The sequence below is a fragment of the Bombus vancouverensis genome, chromosome 16 (genome assembly GCF_051014615.1).
Source record: "Bombus vancouverensis nearcticus chromosome 16, iyBomVanc1_principal, whole genome shotgun sequence".
NCBI classification, from domain to species: Eukaryota; Metazoa; Arthropoda; class Insecta; order Hymenoptera; family Apidae; genus Bombus; species Bombus vancouverensis.
The window spans coordinates 10402693-10424114 of record NC_134926.1 but is presented as its reverse complement, the minus strand read 5'-3'; the positions used below and the strand labels follow the sequence as shown (position 1 = coordinate 10424114).

The window sequence follows — 21422 nt, the reverse complement described above, 5'->3', positions numbered from 1 at the left end:
AAATCCCCAGGATGTTATTTTCTTCTCGTAAATTATGTTGCTCGAAATAACACGAGGAAATAAAACAACAATTCCAATATTTCCGGAAGACAAAGAAAAGTGGAGAACTCTAAACTAATTAAAAAGAAGTAGAAAGGTCCAGGTCATCAGTCCCTTAACTTATAACTCTTGGCTGAAGCTTGCATAAAAACGTGAAAACTGGGTCAGGATCTGCATTCAGGGCCTTGGAATAGAGCCTTTGAATGAAAGAATCGCGCAGTGGCGTAGGATCGATCGTATAGCCGCGCGAGGCCGATTAATAAATTGCTTCCGTTCAATTATAGGCCGTGATAAATCGGCTCGTCTACAGGTAGTCGACCGGCTCGTCACCGAGGAAATTGAGCGAGGCTCACACACGAATCACACGGCACACGTGTTTCCAGCTACTCTGTGCAACGAAATCGACCGACGGAAAATTGAAAAGTTGGCCCCTGGTCGAGATTGCCCCGCTAAACACGTATAGCCGATGTAGAAACGTAGGGAGACTGTGAAGTCAAAGACAGCGTAGGCAAAGGGTATGAATCTCTCGACTGCGAATCTGAATTTAAGATATTTTGATGTAATTTGAAATTTTTTAATAAATTTCAAGTACAGATCTTTAAATTTGCCATTGAATTTCTGCGCCATATTCTTTCAACGAATAAGCAGACGGAAAAGATTGTTTGTCGTGATACTTGGCTTTGCTATGATAATTATTATATTTAGTTATTAGCATTTATCAACGTAGCGTCCTATTACCTTTGTAAAAATGTACGGGCTTTTAGCTTATTTTAACCACATGCCGTCAATCTATTATAAAATAAAACCGTGGTGGAATCATTTGGGACTTTGAACTTTTTCGATATACTTTACTCAACTTTGGAGAGTTGAAAATCCATTTTGAAAATTGATCTGCTGGTTTCTAACACTGTCTGATTAAAACGAACGAAAACAAATTTTTCTAATGCAGGTGAACTTTATCCACGTTCCGATTTGCCGGAAGATACTCGAGGGACTCGAATTCCTTTTAACTAGCTTCATGGAAAATCGTGGAGTGCCTTCGTATTCGAGGAAATTTTTTGATTACCCGTTTCAATTCCCTCCGCACGTCTCGTCGTAAACCCATTAAGAACTATGCAGTGAAATAATGCATAAAAATTGCACAATCATTATATTATTAAAAAGATATACATACAGTAACTTAAAAGTATCGTTTTATCAAGATGTAAAAATATATTAAAATAATGGCTATCTTACGGGCTTCACCATACAAATAAAAAGCGAAAGAAATATTTCCGTAATGTATCCTACTGCTACGAGTGATAACCTATGCGTATAATAAGTGTACGTACAGAAGCTGAAGAATTACTAAATTTGACTTTAATTTAAGATTAATCGCACACTGAATTTTCGAGCCTTAACCATTCGTATATATTCCATCATATTACTTGATAATTTCTATCAAATATTTGGCAATATCCATTACATTATCCACTAATTCTACAACTAACTTAATAATACACGCAAAAAAACCATGCTACATACCTACAAACCAAAGTATACCCAAACAAACCACAGACCCACTCCACAGCAGCGAGCATCCCATGGAAAGTCCGAAAAGTCTGGGACGAAAGAGGCACGCGATCGGCTTTTCGGCTTGCAGGCGACTTTTTTTCCCCACGAGGGAAGCCGCGATGAAGACGAAAAGAAAGAGGAAATTACAGAAAGTCGGGGGTTGTTGCTCCGAGGGTGGAAGTAACCGGGCGGAGAGGTCGGCCAAGAGTTTTCACAGGGGCTTTTCTGCGGCTTCGATTCCCATTGGCCAACCGCGGGCCGGTATTTTCCCTCTTTCACTACTCCCAAAGGGATGAATTGTATATGTGTGTGTGTGTCGCCCGTTGTCCCCGTTGCTAGTTACGTTTTTCACTTCTCTCGCGATCCATTCGCGAAAAGTTCACCCGCCAAACTTTTCCATCCCGACTTGCAGCCGTTTGGGGTTGCTACTTGGATTTTCGAACCCTCCTCGACAAATTCCTCGTCGTGTACACCTGTTTCTTTTTTTATATTAAGTAGATACCTAATACCTCGGATTTTTTATGTTAGGTAGGTATGTATGTCTTATATAACTATAATATCCTTCTGAAAGTCTGAGGAATTTCAATTTGCTCCATTCTGGGCAACGGTGTACGGTATATGGCTACTTTAATCGCGTAAATCGCGTAGCTATCCATACTAGCGCTGTACATTCGGGAATTGATGTATCCGGTCAGGCCCATGATTCACTCTTTAATATTACTCTTTAATACGCTTGCTATAGGTACACGCGTCTAAATTTTATGTTTATTTTTCTTGTAATTTATATCCACGTATATATACTTCATAACGTATGCTTCGTCTATTTATCCCCTTTCTCTACATTATATACCAAGGGATTTGTTTTCGTGAACAAATATATAGATAAAATGTGAATTTTAGAGGTGCATAAATTCATGACAAGTTAATAGTAGCAAGTTGCACTCCATTATTAGCACGTTTGTTTTTGGTGTTGCGTAAAGTTTGACAGATGGAACATCAATTTTATTATTGCATATTGGCTCTGGAGAAGCAATTTAATGATGATTGCAAAGAGCGAAAGATTGTATTATTCCGTGATTGAAATTGTTTATTGGCTTGTCATTTCTTTTGTTCGATGTTTAATTAATTTCTTCATCTATGGCGTAGAATCAACATGTGCGATATCGTTCCTATCGGAGTAAACTAATTAAGGAATGTGTACACTTACGTTTATGATTTATGTTTTCATTATTTTTAATAAATTTCCTGTTTTACTTGATTGAAATCTAAAATTCCTATATACTAAAATAAATAGAAGATTGTATTGATACCCGTTAAATGATTTTTTGAAATACACGAGGTATGAATTTGCGACTAAAACGAGAAGTTATCGAAGGGAATTGTTAGCTGAAAGTTGGGTAGACGATGCAACGCTATTAGTCCATTCACCGAGTTCAGAGAAACAGAAACAACCATTAGGTGATTCAATATTCCGAATCTACCAAACCGTGAATTGAGGAAGTTTCGCGATAATTACAAAACGATGATCGAAATACTTGTTACGGACAATGCATTCATCGATTCTCGATTGATCAGCCCTTTGCCGTATATTATTCAACTTTTCGATGCAAATAATTTCACTCGCGATTTTTATTGCAATTTTCCAATCGATATTCTCATAACTTTTGTCCCGAAGGATGTTGCTCACGCAACCCACATTTTTCCATAGTTTTTAGAATCTCTCGTGATTATTGTTTCACGGGCGTGGTAAAGAGATTGAAAAATGCAAAATACACCAAGCATACTGAGTTGACGGCGCTTCGACTGCTTGGCGTTTGCGCTGTTTCTCCGATACTGGTGGGCACAGTTTAGGAAAATTGGTTGCCAAGTGGTACGCGGGTCGGAAAAGCTTAGGAGCCGCTGCTACAGAGAATAAAATACTATTCTTTGAATCTCTGTCCGTTAGGGAGAGTAGAATTTGGCCATTCATTTCTGAAACAACTTGTAGGCTCAGAAATAAATAAAAATGTTAACCGGGCCGATCATTTCACCCTATACTACGGTATGTGTTCGTAACGCGGATGTTCCCTGAGGTTCTGGCTCGTTTCCGGACCAGCTCAGCCGTCTGCTTCCTCGAGGGTACGGAAAACACACAGAGCCGCGGCGCGGACTCTCGACTCGCTCTTGAAACTCGATAATGGGTGCTAATTAATTAATCGAACCAATGGAGCCAGCCACGTGTCCCTCGAGAATGCATGGATATCAGAGCTTAACCTGCAGGAACCTCGCTTCCGGAACCGTGGAAAATTATTACGCGAACCGCTCGGGCGAAAAACTCTCCAACGTGCAATGTATAGCAGACTATAGTTTGCTTCGTTGCGTATTCTCTATATACATATATATGTATATAGCCATTGGCTGGAAAATACGGGATAGTTGGCGAGCGACTGAATGTGTGTGTTCCAGGGTTATTATAATGTGGTATTTGGTGACTGCAGCTTTTGTCTCGAATTGGACTTTTTTAAACAGCTAGTAGCCCTAATTTGGATATTTTCGATGTTTTTGCGCATTGAGTGCATTCGAAAGGTACGCCTTTGCGTTTGTAACTTTCTCACTCTTTTACAAAACTCTGTCGAATAATAGTAAAGACGTAAGTGGCAATAAAAATTCGAAGATTAAGATTCACCTATCTAAATAACGAACAATCTAATTGCATCCGCAAAGATAAATATGAGAGGAAGAAAAATTCGATTAAATTAATCGTTGGAAAATTAAGAGAGTCTTTAAATACCATGTGACTAATTATTATTCAAGGAAACGAGACGAGACGCGTAGATTCATCATTCGGAGCTGAATCACGCGACCGCGAGATCCCTTTTGTTCATTTGAGGCATACTCCGGGAGGGAAGTAACATTCAGGAGGTCCGAATGATTTATTATAAGCAGCTTCGTCCGGCGAAAACCATAATGCACCAGAAGGGACAGGGTGGGGGGTTTATATCAAGTTTTGTTGCGGCCGTGAGAACCGGCCGTGTGCACGCGTCATTGTAGACTCGTGGAAACACGAGCTTTAACCGAAACCGAGGTAATCCTCTTAGCCTTTCGGGTGTTTATTAATTTTTCGGGTGAAAATCCGATCTCCCGTTCCGATCGAGAAAACCGAGGAAAACCGAACGAATTTATCCCAAAGGGAAATAAAAGTGTATGTATTAATGTCTCAATCGATCGAACTTTGTCTATTATTATAATTTTTCGGAATTTCTTTTTCTGTTTTGTCATTCTTTTATATTACTTTTGACATGTTCTGCCTATTATTGATTTTATCAGGATTTTGAGAATTTAGAGTGGTTGAATATGAGTGGTTCTGGTGAAAATTTGGCACAGGACAGCTGTCAAAAATTCAAAATCATACATTCGCATGAAAATTGAAGATTGTCGTCTAAACACGTTCGAATTTTGGTTGCTAGATGCTTGGAACGGCGGTACGGATGCTAGTGGATTACGATATTTTAAATATTAGGTGATCCTATGTTTCATTTGTGACAAATAATGTCGAATAGATTTATCGAACAATTTTATAGAGAAAAATATTGTCATCGTCGCGACGAGAAGCACCGGACAACGCTTCAAACCACAGCATCAAAAATGCAAAACTGCAATGCAAGCGTTAAGAACGCTCTTCAACAGCTTATAAAAAAACTATTTCTCGATCCACGAGTTTGTTTCGATTCCTCGCACACGCCATAAAGCACGAGCCCCATCTAGCGCGCCTATAAGCCGTAAACAATGGTTACGCTCGGTACATAAGCCGCGTCAAATTACGAAGATATATATTCCAAACCTCTTTTTCCTCTTTTGACCCTCTGGTGGGGAGTTGAAAGGGGGTTGGTCCGAGAAGGGTGAGAGGGTAAGAGAAACTCGGCGCAGACACTCGGCGCCATTGCACCCTGGGGTCTGTATTAATGATATAATATTTCTTTGATTCACCGGAGCTTCTACCTTAACAACCCCCACGGCCGCCCAACCCTTGATATTTCCCTCTGTGTGCAGCGTTTCTCGTTTAAACGGAGAAAAAAGGAGTTGGAGGGATGCACGGTGGAAAGATGGAGGAAGAAAGAGGCAGTAAAGGGGATGGAGGAGTTCAAACGTAGTCGTTTCGCATCCCTTATAGCCCGGATAAATTACATTCATGCTCCGGCTCCCCCACTATCAGCCCCTGTGACTCCGTCGACGAGCAAACAAGCCTTGGCTCTCCTCGTTCGAATCGTCGAGACGAGATCCTCCGAGTTTATTTAAATCAGAAATAACTCGGCTTCTTACTCTTCGTGGAGAAGATGGTGGGGGTAGTTTGCCACCCGGACGCTTACGGTTTTCATCAATCGCGGAAATACGAACGGGGCGGAGGGGGTCAGGTTTGGGTTTGAAGATGACGATACTTTTTATTTGGAAGAGCTTCGGCTTGGGTTGGACCGAGCTTGCGAAGTGGGTTGACTAATTATGGTGTGGTTGCTTAAGATCGTTGGAAATTTGGTGTTTCGTAATTACCCTTACGGTACATTTGGTGCTTTTTTGATAAGCGACGAAGACTTTTTATTTGAAATAAAAGAGGGGCTGTTTTGATAGGTTTCGATGGAATTTATAAAGTGGAGCGTTAGTTTAGGTTGTTTATTAAGATTGTTGAAAAAGTAGTTATTTCGGATTAGCTAACATATGCCAATTATTATTACGAATTCAGTGCTTGTTAACGCGATTCGAATTTAAAATTTGTGTACGTGTTGATAGATTAGGGTATCGTTTAAAGCTGTAGACAATTAGATATCTTTATTTTGTTATTGTAAATTTTCTGCGAAGATGGAAAATGCACGGAGAAAGAAACGTAAAACGAGTGTCTCTATATCATTGAACGATTAAGGATTAGAACTTCGTAAATGACGAAAAAATTGTTTAAAAGAAATCCATCTAAACAGGTAAAAGAAAATCTCCAAGCAGAAGATCAATCGTAATAAAACCGTCAGCCCCGCCATATAAGAATCAGAAAATATATTTCACGGGAGGAACGGTGGGAGACAGTGTCGAGAAATATCGCTGCTTCCGAGGGAGAGCCGGAAGTCCGCGGAGAATTTTGCCGCGCGTGAATAAATTTTGATCGAGCGTCCAGAAAAGAAGACTCCCTCCTCCATGGGCAGGAAGAAAAACAGAGAAATACGAGAGGAAAAGAGAAGGATGATCCTGTTCTTTTGACCCTCTTTCTTCTTCCGCTGGTTTCCGTTCGAGGACAGAAGCGGCTTTTCTCCTTGATCCTTTGGGACGACCTGTCCTGCGAAACTTCCATCGCATTTGTATACGTGTATAAGACCGTGTAGGTGTGTTACACGTGTCCTTATATTTGCCATTCTTCCATTTTTCCATTCTACGAACTCGGAGGGATCAGAGATCTGCTGGAAACGTCGAGTCTCGTTTGAAATGATTTTTACGTGTACGATTTTTCCGTAGCGTTATAGTGCGTGTGAATTTTTCAACGTTTTTAGAATTGGTAAAACGACGCGGATATGGAAAATTATTGATAATCTGAGCGAAGTGTTTCTTGCGTTGTTTACTTCGATTATTAAATTGGTAATTGTGAATGAAACATTTTGCCATTTTGTCGAAGTTAGTATTAAGAATAGGGACAGAAATTTCTGAATGCAAGTGTAACGGTTTCTTTCGGAGACTTATTTCCCAATTGAAATTATGGATATCGAAGTAGCACGAATCTATGATTTCGCAGAGCTTAGCAAGAAAAGTGGGTATCTGACAAAGCTAAAAACTAGTTGTAAGAATTTTTATTAATGGCTAAAGACCGAAATGTTTCTGCTGAATTATTTAAAGTTGTTCAGAGATAATGGTACTGGATAGGCGCTACGAGACAATTTGATAATTTTCTGTTAAAAGAAACCCTTGGACAATTTCCATTTTGTACTAAGGGGTTGGTTCGAAAATTCATAAACCACAATGATTAACGGTTCACAGTAGCTCTTAAACCAGATGATTCCTAACTTCTCACGGGTAGCGTATGTACAAAGAAAGAGAGGGAGACAGAGAGGCGGGTGTATCCACAAAATAATAATCGCTCGATGGCCACCCCCTCTAGTTGATTTACGAGGCCATAAACGCGGTCTCTACCCTTGTAATGGGCTTGGTTACCGCGAGGGATATCCACGCCTCTACGATTATCGTCATGCCACCCATTCTTCCGATGATTGTACATTCCCAAGACTATACTTTTCTATTTTTCTCGCGAATTTTCTTTCGCCTCCAGGCGAAAATTATATCGAACTTTCTTGTATCGAAGCGTACATTGGCTCACGAAAGTATTTGGATATTTATCGTAGGAAACTTTCGCGTCCATGTCGTATGTGTTACATAAAACGTTTCGAAATTTCATTGGCACTGTTATGAGACACGAGGGCCAACGAGTTTTCGAAATTTTAAAAAGAATCCTTAAATCTGATTGTAATATTAAAAGAACCCTTCAATTTGGTACGGTAACGTTTCAAAGAAGTTGCAAATGAACTAAACGTTATACGAAATAGCGAAAGCCAATCCTAATAGTTTCGGTATTAAAACAGCCCTTAAATCTATCGCAGTAACGTTTCAAATAAGCTCCAAATAAACTTGCTAAGCATTATACAAAATTCTAAAACCCAATTACGGTAGTTCCCGTAATTATTTTTATTAGAAATCCGGAAGAATTCTGAAATCTCGCAGCGTGCACTATCCAAGCGCCAAGAATGGCCGAGTCGCCCCATTGACGGTGTCGCGTGTCCATCGGAACGACATACAGGCTGTATTCTGTGTAGAACACACCAGCAAGGCGATTGTTTACGGCGTGGCACGGGAATTCGATCCAATAACGTCTTTATGGTCGACATAGGGCGAACACAGGCGGCGAGAGAAGATTGCCCCGCCGCCATTGGGGATGGGTTACGCGTGGTAATCCAGGGATCACGATTCGTCTGGGCTGGACGGGATCTTAAGATCGGGAAAACGGCTCTTTACACGCGACCACTGTCGTAACCTCGTCTCCGTATTACCCTTTCACGGTGGTTTCCTTGAAATTCGCTGCATTCTATATATTTTCGGGGAAACTGTTGTTCACCCTGCTGGGGCAATTGCAGGTTTGTTAACGTTGGATATTTATTTATATTTATTTATTTGCGAGATTCGGACGACGTATCAAGAATCTTTTGGTTTCTTTCTTATTTTTAATCGAGCCTTTTTTTTTAAATATGTATGTATGTACGTATGTATGTAATTCTTTATCGTAATTACTGAAAAATGCCCTTAACTTTATTGCTTTTAAACATCGTAGAATAGTTCTCGTGCTCCGTTCTCGAATTTCACTATCAGCAATTCGTTCGTCGTTACTTTTCCCTTCGGATGCACCGCCTATAACTGTTCGTATAGGGGATATTCTAATAACGTGTGCTTTACATTCCCCTCTTTGTACCTGTTGCGCAATGCGCATAATTCTCTTTCTACGTTGTTTTCTCGTATGCTTTTCTTTGTGGTAGAGTGTTTTTTTCTCAGCTAGCCTCAGTTGAGCTATTGTTTTTATTGCGTTCAGTGGAATTTTAACATTTAAGTACTCTTCTTTCCTTCCTAGATTTCTTCCCTCTAATCTCTTGTATCCTTCGGTGTACGATGATTCCATCCATTCGATATTTATTTTTTTCTTTTCTTCCTCTGTCTTCTTCAATGGGCTCTACCGTGTGTTTCTTTTAATTTCTCTCGTATTTTGCATTATCATTGCATCGTCAACAGGCTTCCATTCTTTTAGGTAATTAGGTAATTCTTATTTCTTTTATTCTTTCCCTTCTGATTGTCTATTTACGTTACCTTCATGAGATATATTTTATTCTCTCGTTTTATTTTTGGGCTATTAGCGAGCTTTTTTTAAATATACGAAGGATAGAAAATTAAGAATCTTATCAAGGGTTAATTTTGTTCTGAATCGAGTACGTCGTTATTTCGGGACGATTGCAAGCTGTCTATCGTTGGGTATTTATTCGCTAGGTTGGTGTCTTATCTATTTTTTGCCTTTTTGCTTAATTAAGCTTTAATTTTACCCAAAAACGGGTTTCGCCATTTAAACATTGACCCGTTGTGAAACTTGACCACAATCAAGAACGTTAGAAATTCTTTTTACACGCTAAAAGGCAAGCAAGATCGAAACATAAAAATTCGTAGCAAGGTTAAGTGTCAACCAAATCGCCGGAACTTTCGAGGCCGACTGCGCGTTCATTTCCAGGTGAATAGATCATTTTCACGGCAATCAAGGGTGTAACAATTGCCGAGCACGGTTCGACATTAGGACACGCGAGCGTGTGTCCAGTCCTCGCGAGAAATCCGCGCGCTCGGCCCGCGTTCCAAACGAAAACCCAATTGCGCGGCTCTATGCGTCATTAGCGCCTCGAAACGGAGTTAACGGGGTTAAATTCAGGACTGGCGGTGTTCTCGTACTGCCGACGATATTATTCCCCCGTCGTACTTCTCGCAGGGCGATGACTAACCCCATGGAAATGCGAATGAATGATCGTTCGTCCCGCAAAACTCGATTTACCCTCGTTTTTCCCGCATCCGGAAATCTCTCTAACGAAGCCCCTTCTATGACTTTTCACAATTCTCCTTCTTTTTTTTTCCTATTTCTGTCTTTTTTTTTTTTGTCTTTAGTTGACAGGGGTATTATGCGGATACGTTTGAAAGGGCGTTGGATTTTCACATTTGTCTTGAGAATGACAAAGTGCAATGTTTTTATTTTTAAATAAGAAAATGATTCAACGAGGGTGGTAATCTTTTATTTCCAATGGAGCTTTTGTAAACAGGGGCTGGAAAATTCTTTCCTTTATTTTTTACATTTCCGATTCAAAATGAGAAAATTCTGATGCAAAATGAGGATCGAGATTTTGCATTACCCTAACCGAGACAATCGGAGCCGTTTCGTCGGGTTCTCGAGAAAATCCGAGTTGCAACGGAAGAGAGAGCAATCATGCCAGTGTCTCGTTTTCCTTCCGAGGCCTGTGCGTGATCGTCGTCCCGTTGCAATTCCGTGTTTCTCTAAAACACCTTCGCTCCTCCGCCGCGCCTCATTTCCCTGTTTACGTAGTCGCAGCGACAGTTTGCAGAAATTTAATAGTTCGATGTCGTTAATTTCAGTTGTTGGAAGTTTCCGGGACTTTCTTTGATCGGATTTTGCGACTCGTTTAATGGGAATCGCGCGTTAGAATTAAAGCGAACGAGCGAAGCTGTTCCACGTTACTATAGCTCGGTCGAGCTGCTTTTGTTGCGTGAATTCTTTTGTATAAAATAATTCCTCCGCATATGGGACGAATAATTGGGTAAATTGGGTTGTACAATTAATGTTAATGGCAAAAAATATTCGTATCAATCGAACATTTTTTTCTTAAAGCAGAATAGGATCGGAAAATTTTTTCAAGATTGATGCTGTTGAGATATGTATAATTTTCTGTGCTGGACTAGGTTAAATGCGTAATGGAGATACTTGTATGTGAATATCAGTGTGTGGAAGTATGCGTGCCCGAAGCGTCTCGAAAACAAAGGAATGCAAACAGTTCAATCCGTTAAGAGTCCGTTTACGGTCGGTTAAAACTCAGTTAAGAGTCGGTTAACAGTCGGGTATAGAAGAAAGCGCTGAGACGCGTGCAAGTGTGTATCGATTCGTCCATGAAATAAATATATCATTATTTTAATATTAATCCTCAGTATAAATTTAGTGTTCCTATAACATTATTTCGGCTTCAAAGATCCACAATTCTCAACAGATTCAACGATTCAAACGCTCGTAAATTATGTTTCTTGTGATAGAAATGTTTGAGACTCAATTTTCATTTATTGATCTGATTTACCCTTTCGGATCTTGAGAGATTTTGTTTTTCTTTCTTATTCCTACTTGGTAGTATAAACGATACATATGTTTGAGATTTCTTTCACGAACCGCATTTCGAATCGACGAATATTTTTCAAGAACGCAACAGAATGTAATAATAAAATAATTCCCGCATTCCTGTTGTCGATCTTCAACAGCGGATTCTCTTTATTAAATTCCGGTTGGTACGCTTTAAGTATTCAACCTCTTGGAGCTGTTCACCCTTTGTAAACGCGGTGAAACGCGACTGCCATTCTTTCGATCATTCGAAAATCTTATTTCTTAATTTTTTCCGCGACTCAAGCCGGACGGAACTACGTTTACAATTCATAAGTAACTATTTGTTTTGTATCGTTTCTTTTCTTGTATTAAATACGTACATTTTTAGATAGTCACGTCAGTGATACGAGAATTTATTTCGAGGAATTACATGAAAATTCAGAGAATCGTCAGGAACGGGGAGCGTTTCACTCTTGTCTTTATAATATAGTTTTCAGACTAGAAATTCATTAAAAGTAGACTGACAGGAGAAGCAAGGAGAAGCAAAAGCCCGACGAAAGAAAAATATAAGGGATGTGGAGAAAAAGACGTCGAGAAACCGAGAACGGACGGAATAAAAAGGAAAACAGGGAAAACGAGAGCGAAATAAAATTTCAAAGTTTCAAAGAATTACGAAAGAAGGGAAAAAGGGAATTGCTTCGCGTGCGAAATTAGATGTACAGCCTGTAATTAGTAATTTAAAGTTTGATAACTGAATAACATTTACGAATCGATCTCGTATTATTATGTGCTAAAAAACAGAATGTCAGGACTATGTTAAAAAGATATTTTGGATTCTAGTTAAACAAAGTAACATATTAAATAAATAAAATAATTCTAAATATTCACAAACGAACAAAAAGGAGCAAGTGAAATGCAAGAATTAATAGAAAATGAGAAAGAAGAGAAATACTCTCTTAACAATCGAAGCTGTACATAGTTTTTAATGGGATGGCGTAATTGAAATGAAAGCTTTCGTTGTGTGCGCCGTTTTTCTAAAAAAGAAAAAAAAAGAAAAGGAAAGAAAACGGGCTGTTTTCCTTTTCATCCTGCTTCTTTTCCGCTGAATTTCCTCGTGTCCCAAGTGTGTTTACCCGAGCTGAACTTCAGATATTCCATTATGGCGGCGGCTGTGCTCCGAGGCAAATGTAAAAATGCCTTCCAAGCACATAGCTGTTTCTCCCTTTTCCCTCCGCGAATCGACCTGGAATCTCGAATTTGCTCTCTGGATCGTTCGACAGATTTTTCTCCTCTTCTTCCTCCCTTTTCCATTTCTTTTCTTTTAAGGGCGGCGAAAGAAATTATTATTGCATGGAGAGGTAGAATGATTTTCTTTTTGCTTTTTAATAGAGGAGGTTGATTTGTGAGAACATTTTTGGAAAGATGACTCGAATATTCGGATATAGATATTTTTATATAGATAAGTAAAGGAGCAAAATAGGAGTTTTCTGAATATTTTGAGGAGTATTATGAAAATTCTTTAAAAGTCTACCAATATTTAAGTAAGATTATCGTAATGTTAATTTGGACCAGTTTCTATGTAATCTTATTTTAATTTAATTTTCAATTTTGTTTTTAAACTCGGCTAATTTTCTATTTAAATTTCGATCTTAATTTTAACCAGTATTTAATTTAAATTTTATTTGCCATTCAAATTAATTGTCTGTTGAAATTTCATTTGGTTGAAATTTCAAATTGTCGATCTTAAAATTTTTGTCTACTATTTAACGTAATTTCTATATGATATTTATACGGAATTCTTTAAAGATGATTCCAATAATCTTTCGATATATAAATCTGTCGATTTAATCGTGAATTATTTTTATTATATTTATTTTCTCTGTTTATAAATATTCTCATATTAATTTTTACATTCCGTGGCAAGTAGGACGAATTTATATCTTCTTGGAAGCTTCTCTGGGTAGGTTCTACGGAAAAATTAATTTTTCACGAATTTTTTGTTATTCTTCTTTCTTTCTAAAAAGTATCCCTTGTTCTCCATTTTCCAGCGAGCTCAAAGGAGAATGCCTCGTTTCGAGGGAAAAAATATAGAACGCTTAAAGGTGGAGGGAAGAGAAGAATGAAAAAGTGTCCTTTGAGACGTTTTAACGAGAAATCGATATCTCTTAAGGCACTTCTGCCAACGAAGTGCAATTAATTATTTATCATTTTCAGAAACATACTTTCTTCGGTAGTTGCCCCATGAAGGGAATTTACAACCTGCCTACTTTTTTCCGTTCACGTTATTTAAGCGGTATATTGCAACTTGCATTCCATACAGATCTTGAAATATTACTGACTTTGCCACTCCTTTCGTTTTTACGATGGAAAAGAAACTCTGTCCCATTTCTACAATTAAGAGCTATTTAAGATATGCATTATAAATAAATTCTTATTTATACAACATGAATATTTTTGGTATCCGACGTATATGACGAGAGATAGAAAAATTATACGTTTAAATAAATTTCAACCTTCTCTAAATAAATGAATCTAATTATTCTATTCAAAATGATACACAGGACAGGCGGTGTAGAATTTCGAATGAATAACAATTTACCTAGCATAAACATCTCTTGCAATTAAATTTCCCATTATTAGTCTATCCATTCTACAATTAATCATTACACTTCTATTAATTGTATCATAATTATCAGTGCAATATCAGAATTTCTTCCTTTGATCCATCGTTATAATTTCAACATTCATTTACCATCAAAATTATCACAAATTTTGCCTTAAAAACTAAATTCATTTCATTTCATTTCAATTAAATTTTACTTTTAGAATTTCTATTTCAAGCTAGATTAAAATTATGGTATAATTTTTTGCATTTTTTACATAATCTACATCGAAGTCGGTAGAGTTCAACATACAATCGTTAAATTCCCGAAATTTTAGTAAAATTGAAGAAATAATATGATATTAAAATATTCTAAGGTAATTTGCTATTGTTTCTCAATTTTGTTAAGATTTTCATCGGGACAGTATGGTCGTTGGCTCAAAGTCGTTCCTGCCCCATTATCGTATTAAAAACACATTCGAAAGACGATGCAATCGAAATGTTGACGTTTCATTGCCTTGCAAAGTAGTTTTTATTGTTTCTGGCAAATATTTAAGTTGTATTCCGCGACCAGGAGGGAATTTCGAGTGGAAATTAAGTAACATTGACGGAGAATACGCGGAAATTCAATTACAGAGATAATTCTGCATTAATATTTGCATTGCGCGACGAGCTAACCTCTCTTTTGGATTTCAAAACGCGTCGTTTCCCGATTTTACCTTCGACCATATTGAAATCGTCCACGAAAGTGGAATTCCTTTTCTTATTTCTGTTCTGGCATTCTCAAGATTTCTCAGATTTGCAAACTGCAATTCTTCTTTGGAATGTGTTATAGAATGTTTGGAAAATGATGTTTTGAGATGGCAAAAGATCATTACAATAAATCACTTATTTATAAAAAAGCGGTCGTCCTAGTTAAATTTTCTGATTTAATAGATTTTTCTAACCATATTCTGATGATTTTCTGTTGCAGGCGTTCCTGGAAATGGCGGATGAAAATGCTGCCGCGACGATGGTAAATTACTATGCCTCGTGTATGGCTCAGCTCCGTGGCAGGGCAGTTTACGTTCAATTCAGCAACCATAGAGAACTCAAAACCGATCAAACGCACACCAACAATGCGGTGAGTACTTGGACTCTTCGCTATAGAATTTTCTTTTACGAATTTTACACTATATAGAACTGCATTAACGTACAAGATAAGCAATTTCTAATGTAAGCGAAATAAGCTAGTAAATAATTAACTAGCAAATAATTTAAAAAATCAACCAATTACATCCCCAAATTAATGTTTATTTAAAACCTAATCTCAAACTAAACTGTCTCTGTGTTGCTATAAGAATAAAGATTTCTATCATTTATTAGAAAAATGATATTCCTTGAAAGAGCGACACACGAGAGAAAAACAAAGCGAAGTATCGGAAAATCGATCGAGATCAAAATTTATCGTATAAAATTCTAGCAATTTCCCAGTCGCCATAAATTCTTTTTTACTGCTGTCGTAGTTCTCACGACCACGTAAAATTTACCTTTTACACCGTACGAATGAGACACGTTAATTAATCACGTTCGTCGAGTAATATCGTTCGAGGGATGTAGGGGTAGACGGAGGGGCAATTTGAATCTCGAAAACGCGTTCGCAGCCTTTGAGAGGAGATCCTGGTCCGACATTGTCGCATAAAGCTTCGATTATGCGCTTCCGGGGAGATACAGCAGCGAAGATACCGATAATCGAAGCATGAACTCCACCCACAAACAATTTCAATATTATCAAAATCGAAGCAGGTACACTGTTCTCACATTTTCCGCGCAAATAAATTCATTTCGAATTTAATAACGATCGTGGTAATAATAGTAATTCTGAAACATGTCCTTTCGTTGTATATAATACTAGCTGCGTTCGCGGTTCCGCCCGCGCCGTCTACACCATTTGCGTTACATACGTTTTTAGCAGAGGACAGCGTTTAAAATAATCGGTATTGACCGTTTTTTAAACTTTTAATGCGTCTAAAGTACAGAACAGCGGCGCATTAAAAATGCTTATGCGCGAGAACCGTGTTCGCGCCAGCTGTTGTCGCCATACCTGTATCAAAGAATACGAGAGCCTTTTTATCCGAGGTGCTCCGGTGTTTTTAGTTTTATCATTAGGTATCAGCAAGTAGAGATCGCGGCTAGAATTGAGGCGCGAGCATGTCGCGTATGCTATAAGACGCAACATCTGTGCGCGTTTCTTTCTTATCTATTACCTCGTGACTCGAGAATCGTTGAATCCTTTTTCGAAAAGTTTCCTTTCCTACGTAGCAACATTATTTGATCAGGTTTTCAGCTATGTTACAAATCTTTGGCGCAATGAGCGTCTATTTCGATCCAAAGATAGACTTTCGGTTCTCTGTGATTGGGGTTGCATGTTGTGTGTAATGGACGAAGAAAGTATCTACACGCGTATCTTTCTGCGAAGTATCTTCAAAGAAACCCCGAAGAAACTTGCGATCTTGAAATATTAACTTGTTCTTTGATCCGCAAAATATGATATAAATGAAACTGCTAAAATAACAGTACAAGATGCGCAACATTCTCGACAAGACGCATAAGAATATTGGGCGAACGAATTCAATCTGAAGGACAGTGTTTTAATTCTTAGAAATAATTCTCTTTAATTCGCAAAATATGACGTAAATTAAACTTGTGAAACATCGTCGCAAGATATTCGAAATTCCCGGCAAAATACATGGTACAAAGGTTCATCAACGGCGCGAAGTCAATAAACAGTCCGGTTTGGGAACTCCATTACAATTAACGCGTCCATAATTTATGAACAATCCCTAGGGCAACGGACTCCATCTTGTTGATTCTGTTTCCGCTCTATTCTCAGTCCAACGGACATTGTCTTTGCAAGTGTTACGTGTCTCTTGCACGTATCCCTCTTTCTCTCTGCCGTTGTCATCCTTTTGCTGGACACATTGTGGTCGTGGATCCCTGGCTATTCGGTATAATTTAGTATTGTACTCCAACTAGGAAGGTTTCTATCAAACGCGAAGAAATTTTTGCTGATTTTTTCAAAGATTTCGTTGGTTTGATGATATTCCTGGATACTCGGGAAATAATTTGATAATTAACAGAAATTAATTTTTAACAGAATAAATTGTCAGACGTTCGACTTGACAACGATCTTCGACGAAACTCTGAAATTCCGAAATAATTACTTCCATCGAAACCTTCCAACGGAATCAATTTTGAAAGTACCTTTCGGTTCTCTCTTTTACGTTAAAAGAACGGAAACGAGATATAAAAGACGCGGAAAAAAAAGGAAATGCTCGATATGTCAGCTGCTGTGCGAGCTATTCGTCGAATGTAAACCAAACTCCGGTGTTTTTCTCCGGTTCTTTTGTCCTTTCGTTTCTTTCTTTCGATTTGTTACCGGTAATAAAATTCCCCACTTCAGCTACTCTTGAATTTGCCGGTTCAAACAGTCAGCCGCGTCAATTGTACTTCTCTACGAGCTCGATTTTCCTGTACACACGTGTGCCATGGAAAACAAATCCACTTGCAACATGCGAAAGCCTCGCCTCCTCCATTGTTTCGCATCGGTTTGTTTCGTTCGTACCGAAACTTTCCGATTTTCCAACGATTTTTCCGACAGTGGACAATCGTATCGTGTCATTTTTGAAAATCAGTCACCTGTGGTTTCATATTTGGAGATTGATAAATATTTAAAGGGTTCGGTTCGTGATGAAAATAACTCTTGCCGATTTTTATCTTTTAGCAGAAAAATATAATAAGCATAGAACGTGGAACTTGCAATTTTTCAGTAGTATAAATCGTTCACTTTCTGTCATTTCGTGCTCCATCATTTTGTGAATTTCACTCGAACCTATTAAAATGCACCGTTACGCGAAAGGAAATCGAAGAATTTTATACGAATTGATTTTGTTACAAGCCTTTCAATTGGTTTGAACGAAGGAAGCATTAATCAAGTGGTATAAGCGTATCATTTGTCAAACGCGGGCTTAAATAGGACGAAGGTTCAAAATTCGAATAAATTAGCTGGTTTTCGGTGGATATCGATGAAGTCTCGTTTGCGTTTGTTGCGTTTGTTTGTTGAACGTTAACTCACAAATATTTCTTCGATCAATAAAACAGTATTTATTTTTAATCGATGTTATTTTTATAATGTTTAAAGTGGACTAAATTGCTTGTACCAGAAAGAATTTGTATTCTCGTATTTTAATTGCCATTTTTGTTTTTCTTTGACTCGGGATTAATAGAATTACTAATTAAACAATTATAAATGTTTTACATTTCGTTTTGATTGTATTAATTTTGCCCAGTAATTATCGAATGTAATAAATACATATAAATGATTATTGAAATTTGTTCCGAAAAAGCAGTTAAATACACTGATTAAATTTTTCACTGATTTTTTCTCAGAAACGAACTTTCAAAATGGGCAAATATTCGTCTAAATCTTTTATTCGCTTTTTCACCTAAAATTTTGATTGGCTATATCAGCAATTATACGACACTCTGTATATACCGCAAACGTGACTTTCAACTGTTTTTCAATGCCTTAACTTTCAAACAGAAAAATCGCAATCTAGGAAACGAAATTAATTACGTGCCCGGTAATCGATAGCATTCACACGTTTGGAAAAGCGTATCTGGCAGGGAGGATCGCGGGGAATTAGTTGGCGATGAAATACGGCGCCGATATCCTCGATATTTATTTCTATTGTTTTTGCCACGGGGAGAAAGAAACGAGCGGGCCAACTTTTTATGACAGTTTTCTCTCCGCCATAAAGCGAGGAAATTACTTATTAATTACGAAAGTTTTCTTCGCCGCCGTACGGGCGCGGAAATACGAGCTTTCCTCTTTTCTCCCTTCTCTGTCCTCCGTTTTTCTTTTTTAATCAAGAATAGTTTTAATACATCTTAGGACGGAAAAAGAATATGCTGGTTTACGAAGATACATTGAATAAACCCTGATATAAATATTTATAACTGAGAGAGAATTCGAAATTTGGGAAATTTGAAAATAAATCTCATGATGAATATCTGGCAAATTTAATAAAATAGTTGGAGAACATTACAAACTTTTTTTTATCATGTTAGTGAGTTAGTCGAGAGCTTTCTGCATAAAAAAAACTTCAGGAATATTATTGTATAATTATCGCTATGAAATAATTTCTTGGATTAAGTAACTTTTTTTTTAACGTGGAAATTGATTACCCAATATGAAATTACTGTATATTTAGCATGTAATACTAAATATCGGTATTTAGTATTGGAAACTACGATACACCTAACTATTGAGGAAAGAAGGCGTAAGAAAGGAATATTTAAGATTTGTAGCTGGTATCATTTCTTATTCATTTAATATATGTATGTGGAAAGTACTGGCAAGTGCCCAGACACTTGGGTGAGTCAGTGTACCTGTACCTGCATAAACAAGAGCCATTATCCTTATTTGTCACTTGTCTACTCAGCTGATCGCTAAACCTGCCATTCCCCTTGGAATCGGTGTCCGTTTCCAGCAAGTTGCCGGATCATTGGGGAGGAAAGAACAGTTTGACAACTCCCGGCAACTTCACCTGGGGACTGCGTGTCATCGAGAAACTCGGGACATCCCCTATGCCACAATTTATCCTGGCTGCTTATTAATAATAACTGTTTTCGATCGTGGCTCGATCGATCGACCAGATAGATCAACCCTGAAATTTCCCATCGAATGACAACTTTTCGATTTTTCAAAAGTACCCACCTACATTCTCCTATAGATTTATAGTCTTGTTGAGGAGATGATAAGTTTCAGGCATCGTTGAATCATAAATCGCGTGGAAGTAGGTTATGGGCGAAGTTTCTAGGGCGAACAACTTATGCGTTGCTTTTCCCTCTTTTTTTTTTTTTGTTTCTTTTTGTGGACATCGAAAACTAGTATTGGAATATTTTCCGATTCTATCGACTTGTTACATGTTTTTCCTGCTTTCCTGACAAGGTGTTTTTGCGTGAGAATTTAATTTTGTTTTCTACGAAGTGAACGATCATCGATGAACACAAATTACGTAAAATGTTAGAAATTGTTAATTCTTCGACAAAAAAACCAGACGAAAAAACAAGTCTTTTGTAATTTTTGCTATTACAGCTCGCAAATCAAACTACGCATTTCATCTTCTCAGAGTCTGATAATGATCACGAAACAGAATATCCTGCATAATCCAATTGGTGGATTATACATCCTTGTAACCCCAATTACGTCCTGTCTACGTGTCTTTATAAAATTCTTACAAACCCACAACGATCGGCAGAGCGTCAGAGCTTCTGGAACGTTTCCTTTCACGAGGGCCATGAAACACGCTGGTCAAGCGATGTTGTACAAGCTGGCCAACATCAAGAACCGCACGTGCATGCAAGCGAGGCTTTCACGGCGATTGCTTTCCTCGACGTCGTTTGTCACGAGGATGCTCAGCGAGAAATCATTCGACCCTTTACGGGGGCGGCTGCGCGAGAAGAAAATCAGACCCTCTTCATCCGACCCTTTACGGAACTCGATTTGCATCTGTCTTCGTCGAAACAGAAAATTCTTGAAGCTACAGGAAGATCACAGGTAGCGATTTTTGCGAATTTCGTCAGATTCAGGTGAAAATTAGGATGTATTTTGGAGGGTTGTTCGTTATTGGGTTGGTGTACATGAAATTTCACTTTGTCGAAGTTTGATATTCGCTTTAAGCTGTCAGTAGTCAAGATGATGCTCTTCTACGTGTAGTCCTGATTCAAGGGCCACGCTCCTTTCGTATAGTGAACGATATTAGTAAATTAATAACAATTTTGAGATCGTGCGAAACAGCGTAATTTATACGATATTCTATACTACGTTCTCGGGAATCTTCAAGAACGAAGTCGACGTTCGATTTTAGAATAAATCATTTCGAAAATTACTCCATGCGTGAAATATAATACACTTTTTCGTAGAATCGTGGAATTCGTTGGTCGAAAACAATTGAAGGAAATTCCCACGGTTTCTCTACGTTCGATTCTCTATGATGCAGTCGGAGGCTCGATCAGGTGGTCGTTTTTTCCCCCGAACGAAGCTCGAAATTAAACGCAGTCACGCGTGGACAGACGCCGGAGAATTTCTGGAAACCACTTTTCCCGGTGTCGTTCGAGCGGAAATTTCCACGAATGCGAAGTATTTTAGCCACATAAAGTGCATCGGAAGAATAAAGCAACGGACTTGTCCAAGGCGTGTGCAAGGAACTCGCCGGAATGCCGGACCATCGGCAGTATTTCATTCTGAATTTCCGGTGGCCCGTGATTTTTAGAAAGCAG

At 38.3% G+C, this 21422-nt stretch overlaps 1 protein-coding gene across 19 annotated transcripts in view; it reads left to right on the top strand.

Moving 5' to 3' along the window:
* Nucleotides 1-21422, top strand: part of heph (polypyrimidine tract-binding protein 1 heph) — a 435707-nt gene that overhangs the window by 336024 nt on the left and 78261 nt on the right. For all 19 annotated transcript variants that reach the window (XM_033340791.2, XM_076625718.1, XM_033340788.2 and 16 more), the window contains one exon: nucleotides 15073-15222. In XM_033340791.2, coding sequence (XP_033196682.1) covers nucleotides 15073-15222 — 150 coding nt within the window. The remainder of the gene's footprint in view (nucleotides 1-15072; nucleotides 15223-21422) is intronic.